General features: G+C 42.4%; 1 protein-coding gene across 1 annotated transcript in view; it reads right to left on the bottom strand.

Moving 5' to 3' along the window:
* The window catches only part of TMEM164 (transmembrane protein 164), a 74948-nt gene that overhangs the window by 5149 nt on the left and 57703 nt on the right, over positions 1-12096 (bottom strand). Inside the window, exon 4 of the mRNA XM_089678270.1 lies at positions 11143-11221. Within this exon, the coding sequence (XP_089534396.1) occupies positions 11143-11221 (79 nt within the window). The remainder of the gene's footprint in view (positions 1-11142; positions 11222-12096) is intronic.

Genomic DNA, 12096 nt, shown 5'->3' on the forward strand with positions numbered 1-12096 from the left:
TTTTAGGAACCGAGACACCGCTGCTCTGTCTCACGATCTGTGGGCGGGATGATATGCTGCCCCTGTAACCTGGCCACACCTCCGGGATCACTCAACAGCTCCGCCTCCTCGCCGCTGATTGGCCACCGGAACTGTAGCTCAGGAGAGGCACACAGGCGGCCAATCACCGGCGAGGAGGTGGAGCTTGGAGAGGAGGAGCCGAGCGGCAGAGCACGCAGATCGAAGAAGATTGAGGGAGCTGCAGGACCGAGTGAAGAGGAGGGAGGCCAGAGAAGGAAGACAGCTGACAGGTAAGTGCAAATTTTGCTTCTGCAGGCTGTAGATGGGAGAGGGAGAGAGCGAGCCCAGGCTGGAGCAGGGGTCAGCAAGGTAAGTATCATTGGTGTCAGTGGGAGGAATAGTGCCCCATCATTTGTGTCACTAATACCAACGATGGGGCACTATTCCTCCCCCCACTGACACCAACGATGGGGCACTATTCCTCCCCCCACTGACACCAACGATGGGGCACTATTCCTCCCCCCACTGACACCAACGATGCGGCACTATTCCTCCCACTGGCACCAACGATGGGGCACTATTCCTCCCACTGGCACCAACGATGGGGCACTATTCCTCCCCCCACTGACACCAACGATGGGGCACTATTCCTCCCCCCACTGACACCAACGATGGGGCACTATTCCTCCCCCCACTGACACCAACGATGGGGCACTATTCCTCCCCCCACTGACACCAACGATGGGGCACTATTCCTCCCCCCACTGACACCAACGATGGGGCACTATTCCTCCCACTGACACCAACGATGGGACACTATTCCTCCCACTGATACCAACGATGGGGCACTATTTCTCCCACTGACACCAACGATGGGACACTATTTCTCCCACTGACACCAACGATGGGACACTATTCCTCCCACTGACACCAACGATGGGGCACTATTCCTCCCACTGACACCAACGATGGGGCACTATTCCTCCCACTGACACCAACGATGGGGCACTATTCCTCCCACTGACACCAACGATGGGGCACTATTCCTCCCACTGACATCAGTGATGGGGCGCTAGTCCTCCCACTGATACCAACGATGGGACACTATTCCTCCCACTGATACCAACGATGGGGCACTATTCCTCCCACTGACACCAATGGCGGGACACTATTCCTCCCACTGATACCAACGATGGGTCACTATTCCTCCCACTGACATCAGTGATGGGGCACTATTCCTCCCACTGATACCAACGATGGGACACTATTCCTCCCACTGATACCAACGATGGGACACTATTCCTCCCACTGATACCAATGATGGGGCACTATTCCTCCCACTGCAAAATTACAGTTCTGAAGTAGCAACGAAAATAATTTTATGGTTGGGGGTCACCACAACATGAGGAACTGTATTAAGGGGTCGCGGCGTTAGAAAGGTTAAGAACCACTGGTCTAGAGAGTTTTGTGTAATCCACTGCAGTGAAAATTCAAATACCTTACAGGTTCACTGGAAGTGTTCTTTCTGAAGCCGGTGCTTTTCTTTCTGCTTATTCCATCAACAACCACGTTTATGTTTTCAAGACAGGCCTGAACTGATGGCTGTATATTGATACAAGCTACCATCAATTACATATTTGTTGTTTAATTCATTAAGCTTCATGTTATTATAACACTGATGTAATCACCAAATTTAGAAGTCAAAAAATCGTTTAAAAAAAATAAATAAATAAAACTATAAAAACAGATAAATGGCCCAACTACCCAGAGCTTGTGTTTTATCATCATGCTTTACCTGCGGTGTATTGAGTGAGCCTTCTTCAGTCCCCACACCACCCCCACCCACTCCTGAAATCTGCTTGGTTCCCGTGGACCCCTGGCACTTTTTATAGCCTTCTTCCTCCAGCTCTTAACAGAACTTTTCAGACCAATCACTTGGGAGGATGGGTGAGGTCTCCAAAGTGATCCAAGAGCCACATGGGCTGACATTTAGCGTATCTGTCTAATCTCCAAAAGCTATGATAATCACCATGTTTGCTGGATTTTGACTTTAGAACAGCTGTATTGTTTCCATGATGACACCAATGGTCTACTGACTGAATACACTCGCTGCCTGCATTTTCAACTCCCCTGCCCTTCAGTGCCACTTACACCACTACCTGTATGGGGACTCAGATCCACTGTATAGTACTGTACCCCAAGACTCCTCAAATCAGTGGTCCATTCATAGTATAGAAGTATAACATAGCTGCTGCTTTATTTGTGTTTTGAGGTAAGACTCCTCCTCTTCCTTAGGGAAACAAACTTTTATAATCCAACTTGTTTTGAGGTATTACTCAGAAATATGCATAATCATACTTGGAATATACTGTGATCACTGCAGCGTACATTTTATTGCCATATATGCTGAGAACACAGTAAAATGGTTGTCTAACAAGGATTTAACTCAAACCCAGAAATAAACACCACAACCAGGACATCCAGTGCACAGTGCAAGGAGGATTTATTTAGCAAGTGCCATAGCTGAGATGCCCAAAATACTGCTAACCCCATCAGTCCATCACATGAGCAGTTTTGTATTGAGTTAGATTGCTCTGTTTGTTTTGGTTTACTTTAAGAAGTATCTTCCTTTGTGTGTTTTTCTAGACAAGACAATTGAATGACCAACCAAGTCCCTTAATTTGTCCTCTACTGAATGAGATTGGTTGGTGGCTATATATATTTATATTCCAAACTTCGTTTAAAGTTAGGGACCACAATTTCATAGGTCCCTTTGACAATATGACATCCAATATACACAACAAAAATCCTGTTTCTAAATCTAAACATTAGAAACACTGCATAGTTGGGTTTTCTGTGCTTGCAAGCTAGACTTGGTGCTGGAGAAACCTTTGCAATGTTGCAATGTTCACTGAAAAAAAAAATGCTTGGCTTCAGCATGTACTCAATTACAAAGCTATAGAATTTCCAATTCTGCCAGTGTACGTATGATTTTTTGAACATTCTTTTAAATGAACACTAGATGTCAGCAGTACACTGCTTTTTGCATTACATACAGTACTGTGTAAAAGACTTTGATAGATGTGAAAAAATGCTGTAGATTAGGAATTCTTTCAGAAATAATAGTGTTAATTATAATTTTATCAATTACCAAAATGGAAAGTAAATTAACAGAAGAGAAATCCAAATCAAAATTTGGTGCGACCACCCTTTGCATTCAAAACGGTATCAATTCTTTTATTTATTTCTTTCAGGTACTTATATAGCACTGTCAAATTACACAGCGCTATACCTATATATAGTACATTCACATCAGTCCCTAACCCTCAAGGGGCGTACAATCTAAGGTCCCTAACTTACATTAATTCTAGGTACACTTACACACACTTTTTGAAGGAATTCAGCAGGTATGTTGTTCCAAGCATCTTGGAGAACTAACCACAGACCCCCTGTGGATGTAGGCTGCCTCAAATCCTTCAGTCTCTGCATGTAATCCCAGACAGACAGACTTTATGTTGCAATCAGGGATCTGGGGGGCCAGACCATCACTTCTAGGACTCCTTGTTCTTTACACTGAAGATAGTTCCTAATGACATTGGCTCTATGTTTGGGGTCGTTGTCCTGCTGCAGAATAAATTTGGGGCTAATCACATGGCTCCCTGATGGTATGGTATTATGGATAAGTATTTGCCTGTATCTCAGCATTGAGGACACCGTTGATCCTGACCAAATCTCCAACTCGATTTGCAGAAATGCAGCACCAAACTTGCAACAAGGAACCTCCACCATGCTTCATGGTTGCCTGCAGAAACTTATTATTGTATTGCTCTTCAGCCCTTCATGAACAAACTGCCTCCTGCTACAGCCAAATATTTCAAGTTTTGACTAATCAGTCCAAAGCACCTGCTGCCATTTTGCTGCACCAACTCCTATGTTTTCATGTATAGTTGAGTCACTTAGCCTTGTTTCCATTTCCTATGCATGTTTGCAAAGGGCTGGAAAGCAGTAATGAGTGTCTGCAAGCAACAGTGAAGCATGGTGGAGGTTCCTTGTTGCAAGTTTGGGGAGGAATTTCTGCAAATGGAATTGGAGATTTTGTCAGGCTCAATTGTGTCCTCAATGCTGAGAAATAGGCACATCCGGCTTCCACATTCAAGATGCTGGCAAGAATCAACTGAAGGGAGGACAGCACTAGACTTCATGGGCTGGTAAGTGCTGCAGACTTTTACATTTTCTTAAGCAAGAGTTAAATTCTTCTTTAAAGGAAGTTGTATGGATAATAATAGTTTTTAGCTAAATGTAAGCTTTTCCACTATATTGGGGGGAGTTAAGCAGCAGTTTTTACAGTATTTGTTTTAAAAGTGCTTTTTAGATGCTTAAACGTGCTACCCAAGTGGCATTAAAAGTTTGGGGTTTTTTTTAATAACAAACATGTTAAACTTACTTTTTTTATTCAGTGGTTTCTTGAGTCCCCGCCAGTGCTCCAGGCCCCTCCCTCCTGCCTAGTGGCCCCATAGCATGCAGCTTGCTATGGGAGCACCTAAGCAGGCTAGCTCCCGCGCCATTACTCTGTGTCCATTCATACACAGAGAATGGCACAGCCCCCACCTTATCCTCATTGGCTCACTGCCTGTGATTGACAATAGCGGGGAAACAATAGCTACCACTGGCCAATGAGAAGGGAGAGACCCGGGACACCCGAGACTCTCACACACATCGTTGGATCGGGCTCAGGTATATTCTAGGGGGGAGGGGGGGGGCTGGGGAACCTGCTGTACACAGAAGATTTTTTACCTTCATGCATAGAAAGCATGAAGGTAAAAATGCTTGAGCCTTTTAACCACTTTAAGCTATGCTATGTGAACAAGAAGATGTAATATGCAGTAGGTGTTCCACATGGACTACAAAAGTGGATATACACTTTAATGTTTAACCTTTTCACTTCCATTAACACATGGCATATGTTGGTGGCAGCGGGGGGGGGTATTTTATTTTTGTGTATATCGGTCAAGCTGACTGTCAGCTTTTTATATGAAAGCAATCAGGTGGCTCTACAGCACATCCGGGACACCTACATATGAAAGCATTGCTTACAGTGAATGTTACGGTGAGAGCAAGAATTCTTGGCCCATTATTCACGGTTAACTCTAAACTGGTGACTTGCAGGGTCTTTTAACGTAACACCTATGGAAACCATAGGGTGCCAAAGTTTACTGCTGTTTCGTGGGTGCACACAATTTTAAGGCTTGACATGTTTTGTAATTGTTTACTTGGAGCAACGTCATCTTTTATATCTTACTGGTAAAACTAATAATATATTGCATTTTTGTGCCTTAAAATTAACTTTAGTGTATGTTTTTAAAGAAATTGGCACTTGGTAAACCATTGCTCCAATATTTTGTGACAAAATTGGAATTTCCACTATATTTATCTCCAGGGTTGCTTCTGCTTTGAGGGTAGGGGGGTTACCTAATCTTCAGACCTAAAATTATTTTTGAAACATGCTCTGCAAGTGAAAAGGGTTACACTGCTGACTGACAGCACTAAGCAGAATAGAGCTCTGACTGGCTATCCCACTAAGAGCGCTGAAGAGGAAAATGAATATGGATTAAAATGGAGTTTTTATATCTGGAGTTCAGCTTTAAAGAAAACCCAATATTTATCTATACGTATATTATTTTGCAATATTTTTATTCTCTCAGGAATGACAGAATAAAAAGAAGAGAAAGGAAGTAATTAAATATTGGATTAATTCAAATAAATATATATGCAAAATGAAAATATACAAGCACTGGGTGAGTGACAATGTGTGGACAGCTGCTAGCATACCAAGGTAAACATCAAGGACCTATAAATCAGAATGTGTATACAAGAAAATATATGCAGCGCTGAAAGGATATAAATGGTCATGAAATCCATAACTGACAAACACATAAAATCAGCGTCTCAATCTCATTAAAAGATGCTGAACGACAATGGATAAACAACAGTCTCGGGTAGCACAGCAGGTGCATATAGTGACCTGATAACATCAATGAATTTGGTGATGGAAAAATTTGTGACTGCTGTGGTGATATAAGTGGATATAGATGTGCACTAACCAGATAGCACAATCTCTTGTGCATGGAGTATATAAGACCTACTCCTGGTACTCTGGATCTGGAACACTGCAAACGGGTGAAGTCATCAGGGCAGCAACCACCAGGTGTCATACATCCGAGTAAGGTAACCAGCCTCCAGTTATGCAGATGTCAGACACCAGGGGGAACACACACATCAGCATGCGTCAGGTCACAGGAATCACCTTCAAAGAGGGGGGCTCGCAGGAACAAACAAGCCCAAGAAGAAAGCTTCCAATGGTGTAGTATTTTATTAGCCAAAGTGGAGCAGAATAAATGATAACTTACATAAAAATCACAGATGGTCGCCGGCCATCCATGCAGGCCGTGTGGTGTGTACACAACGCTTAAGGGCACCTTCCTAACGCGTTTTGTGTTCATACACTTTGTCAAAGGGGCCCTGGTTTGTTCCTGCGAGCCCCCCTCTTTGAAGGTGATACCTGTGACCCGACGCATGCTGATGTGTGTGTTCCCCCTGGTGGCTGACATCTGCATATCTGGAGGCTGGTTACCTTACCCGGATGTATGACACCTGGTGGTTGCTGCCCTGATGACTTCACCCGTTTGCAGTGTTCCAGATCCAGAGTACCAGGAGTAGGTCTTATATACTCCATGCACAAGAGATTGTGCTATCTGGTTAGTGCACATCTATATCCACTTTCATCACCACAGGAGGCACAAATTTTTCCATCACCAAATTCACTGATGTTATCACATATGTCACTATATGCACCTGCTGTGCTACTCGAGACTGTTGTTCATCCGTTGTCATTCAGCATCTTTTAATGACATTGAGACGCTGATTTTATGTTTTTGTCAATTATAGATTTTATGACCATTTATATCCTTTCAGCGCTGCATATATTTTCTTGTATACACAAATAAATATATATATTTAGAATGGTACAGTTTATTTTTTTGGTTCTTTTTTAACCACTTGCCCTCCTGAGGATTTACCCCCCTTCTTGACCAGGCCATTTTTTGTGTTACGGTGCTGCAGTACTTTAACTGACAATTGCGCGGTCATGCAACGCTACACCCAAATTAAAGTTACGCCGTTTTTTTCCCACTAATTGAGCTTTCTTTTGGTGGTATTTGGTATAAAAAGCACTGAAACTGTACTAACAACACTGGGCAGGAAGGGGTTAACATGAGGGGTGATCAAAGGGTTAACTGCGTGCTGTTTCACTGTAATTTGTGTGTGTGTGTGTGCTTCACTGTAATCACACTGCTTTGGATGACTGTGCACAGCCAACAAGGAGGAGAACTGTATTGTTTACATACAGTTCTCCTCCCCGGAGAAACTCGTCAATCACCGGTGCCGGTAGGGCGCATGCGTGCCCCCTACCCGGAAATTCAAAATCACGTATATATACACACGTGATTTTGTGCACCCGTGCCGCCCTGTAGCAGTATATCTGCTATAGGGCGGTTGGGAAGCGGTTAAAGGGTGACTGGACATGTTTGTTTATTAAATCAATACTGTCACGTGTAAAAGCTTGATAACAGTGTTGTATAAAATGAAACAATGTAGAAAGGACTTTTATCATTTTTACAAACGTTGCCAAAGTTTTGCTTTTTTTGTCTAGTAACATCCAGGCAATACCAACTCACAGATACTTCATGTCTAGCTGTCCCAAATAGAAGCACACTGCTTAGTATCACAGGCTGGAGGAAATATTTTGTTATGTACAATTCAACACCAACAGGATAGTGGCAAACATAAGTTTATGTAGATGACCTGCAGCTGAGGCCTGGACAGGCTCTGTTGTAACATTCATTTTACAGAAGCAACCAAAGTAAAACATTTTGAATCATAAAATGGGGATTTAACATTGGAACTTCATGTGCATGTTCAACAGTGAAGTTCACACAGGAACTTCCTTTTTGTGTTGTGCTTTGGGAGGGGGGGCTACATCAGTAATAGTGAAATAAGCTGAATCAAGATGACCAATATCTGGATGGCATTGCTCAGACTGAATTCTAATGAACAGAACTGAACAATGAATACGCTGGGGACAATGACAGGAACAAATCCTGCAACCCTGGAAGTAGTCTGCTAGGAAGTGTATACAGAAAACTATGCATTTTGAACCCGTATTAGAATGTCAAAATGGTGCCTTAAGCTAGCCATATTGAAATTTGGCACCTTCAGCAGGGACCATCTGAATTTGATCCATGGGTGGCTGCTAACAATCAACTTTTGTTGAATGGACTTATTGGAAAAATCTTCTCGATCAGTAGCTGCAGATGCTGATCAGTGTATCCTGACTGCGGAGGATCCTCTATCCACCTCGCTTGTATGAATGTAACCTGCTCCCTGATCGAAAAAATATTGAAGACCATTTTAAAAATCAGCTTATGCACAGTCTAATCCCTGTCACCTAGACTCTGCTCTATAATGCTGATCATTAACTTCAGGGAGGGTAGTAGGACATACATATGCAATCGAATCATTTTCTGCCTATCTGATCACAAATACCTCTGTAAGGCGTTGGATGGCTGTGACTGCAGGCACCTACAAACAGCCAGCACCTTCACAGTCACCCTATGTCAGCCAGTACCTCTACATATAGGGATTATCTGTTTCCAGCTTTGTACAGTTTTCTAGGCCAGTTTCCAGTTGCAGTATGGCGACAACACAGTCTGAGTGCTGGCATGGGATCCAACCAACATGCATACATGTCCCTGGGCTTGCTCTATTAGGCTGCATGCACTTAAAATACTCTCATTTATGCTGAAATACAGTGAAAGAAATGCTAATTTTGGTGCATAAATTATGCAAGTTTACAGGTGTATGGCACTTACAGCCACATGCATGTAAACTCAGTCTATTGATAAATATTTATCCCCCAGAACTCTGAATGGACACATGGGGGAGATTTATTAAAACTGGTGCACTTTGGATCTGGTGCAGCTGTGCATGGTTATCAATCAACTTCTAACCTCAGCTTGTTCAATTATGCTTTGGCAATAAAACCTGGAAGCGAATTGGTTTCTATGCAGATGTGAGCACTCTCCAGCTTTAGTAAGAAATTAACTGTTGGCACTCTTCTCCCCTGTAGCAGCTGCTCACTGGTACAGGGGAACCGGCGCTGCAGGATCATGTGACCAGACCACAGCAGATTGAAATTAGGCAAGTACACAAATTATTTATTTATATACACATGGTATGCAGTGAAGATAGGAAGGTTTTTAAATATAGTTAAGTTACGCTTTTCTTTGACTTTAAATCAAACATTTTTGTGTTGAACATGAATTATGCCATCACACATTCCTTCTTACAAATAAAACAGTCCAGTTAGACAGAGGTGCCTACTTATCTGGCTGGATGACAATAAATGGTAGGATTGGCAGACCCACCATGTGGATGTAATGGACTGATAATAGGCTCATTTTCTTTCAGAAAGAGAATGGAGTACCTGGACAGAACTGAGTTACCCAACCATAGTCCCCTTTATGTATTGGATCAAATATATACTATAACTTATATACTTGCCAAAAGTATTGGGACGCCTGCCTTTACACGCACATGAACTTTAATGGCATCCCAGTCTTAGTCCGTAGGGTTCAATATTGAGTTGGCCCACCCTTTGTAGCTATAACAGCTTCAACTGTCCTGAGAAGGCTGTCCACAAGGATTAGGAGTGTCTATGGGAATGTTTGATCATTCTTCCAGAAGCGCATTTGTGAGGTCAGGCACTGATGTCAGATGAGAAGGCCTGGCTCGCAGTCTCTGCTCCAATTCATCCCAAAGGTGTTCTATTGGCTTGAAGTCAGGACTCTGTGCAGGCCAGTCAAGTTCCTCCACCCCAAACTCACTCATCCATGTCTTTATGGAGCTTGCTCTGTGCACTGGTGTGCAGTCATGTTGGAACAGGAAGGAGCCATCCCCAAACTGTTCACACAAAGTTGGGAGCATGAAATTGTCCAAAATGTCTTGGTATGCTGATGCCTTAAGTGTTCCCTTCACTGGAACTAGGGGGCCAAGCCCAACCCCTGAAAAACAACCCCACACCATAATCCCCCCTCCACCAAACTTTACACTTGGAAAAATGCAGTCAGGCAAATACCGTTCTCCTAGCACCTGCCAAACCCAGATACATCCATCGGATTGCCAGACAGAAGCGTGATTCGTCATACCAGAGAACACCTCTCCACTGCTCTAGAGTCCAGTGGCGGCATGCTTTATACCACTGCATCTGACACTTTGCATTGCACTTGGTGATGTAAGGCTTGGATGCAGCTGCTGTGCCATGGAAACCCAATCCATGAAGCCCTCTAAGCACTGTTGTTGTGCTAATCTGAAGACCACACAAAGTTTGGAGGTCTTTAGCTATTGACTCTGCAGACAGTTGGCGATTTCTTCGCACTGTGCACTTCAGCATGCACTGACCCCGCTATGTCATTTTACATGGCCTACCACTTCATGGCTGAGTTGCTGTTGTTCCCAGTTGCTTTCACTTTGTTATAATACCACTAACAGTTAACAGTGGAATATTTAGTAGCAAGGAAATTTCACAGATGGACTTATTGCACAGGTGGTAACCTATCACGGAGAGTGACCCATTCTTTCACAAAATGTTTGAAGAAGCAGTCTGCATGCCTAGGTGCTTGATTTTATACACCTGTGACCATGGAGGTGATTGGAACACCTGAATCCAATGATTTGGAGAGGTGTCCCAATACTGTTGGAAATATAGTGCATATGTTATATAAAATGCATGTACAAAGAGCTAAAAATGAGAATATAAAAGTCATACAAGAGCCATATATCATACCTACACAGACTAAAGGGGTTTGTTCAATGAGCCCCAAATAGCAAACAACTGGAAAAAAAAAACAAAAAAAAACAAAAAAAACTTTCATTTAGTAAAGGGAATTCTGATTGTTTGCTATGAGTTGCTGCATTGCATGCCGTTTTTAAATATAGTTTGAAAATTTTCAGGAATAGAAATTAAATAAAAAGGCACAAAATGTAAAAATATCAGACAAATAAGAAAACAAATATAGCAAGTCTTACCTCCTTTTCGCATTAGATAGATGGGCACTACGTAGAGCAGGATGTGTTGAATGTAATACACCTCCACTTCAAATGGGAGCTGTGTGTACAAAAAAAAAAAAATAATAATTTTATACTATATGCAAAGGGAAGGACTTTTTAGTACATTAACCTTAAAATCATTTGTTCCATCCACATTACTGAACTTTCCCAAACTATCTATAGATCTACATATGGTGCACCCTCCAAAGAAATACTGAATTTCTAGGAATAAGAAAGATGTGTTAGTGTTTTAAAGATCTAAATTCATTGAAGACCAACAAAACATCTCAGATTTGTTTGACCTCTAACAGTCAGACAGGCAAAAGCCCACAATAGGTCTGGGTCTTGTGGCAGTCCATGCCTATGTTTACACAGGATCTCTAACTATTCCAAAGTGGGGCTCAGGTTTTTTGTTTTTTTAAATCAACAAATCATTGCATATGTCCAACAAAACCCTTGCCACATATGTGAAAAACCTTTTTTATTTAAGTTTTTTGGATTCTTCTACAAAATCCTAGGACAGATGTGTTTTATATAATGGGTATAGTTTTAATCTGAGATAACAGATGACTGGAGGCAGAGTTACCTGTCAAAGCTTTCCTCAATGGCATTAGGTGCAGATTCTCACCATGTAAAGATCTAATGTGCAGAAAATGTAGAAAGTAATTTTTACCAAACTCTTCTACAACTCTCTAAAAATGGAACCTTAGCTAAAAGCTCAAAACTAGTTTTGAGAGAGTTTGCAAAGCCTGGCAGGTTTTTATTACTTTATATGTTTACATGGAGAAGAATCACCCTTAGTATCTGTCCTTGTGACTATTGTCCCCAGGACAAAAAGTGAATACCCAAACTGCTATGAAGGTCTTCAGCAGATATCCTTAAATGCGGACACATGTTACAGTGGCAATTGTCTAACTGGTATTTCCACTCTTT

Source organism: Staurois parvus, unplaced genomic scaffold (genome assembly GCF_062004578.1).
Source record: "Staurois parvus isolate SC_StPar_1 unplaced genomic scaffold, SC_StPar_1.0 ptg000202l, whole genome shotgun sequence".
NCBI classification, from domain to species: Eukaryota; Metazoa; Chordata; class Amphibia; order Anura; family Ranidae; genus Staurois; species Staurois parvus.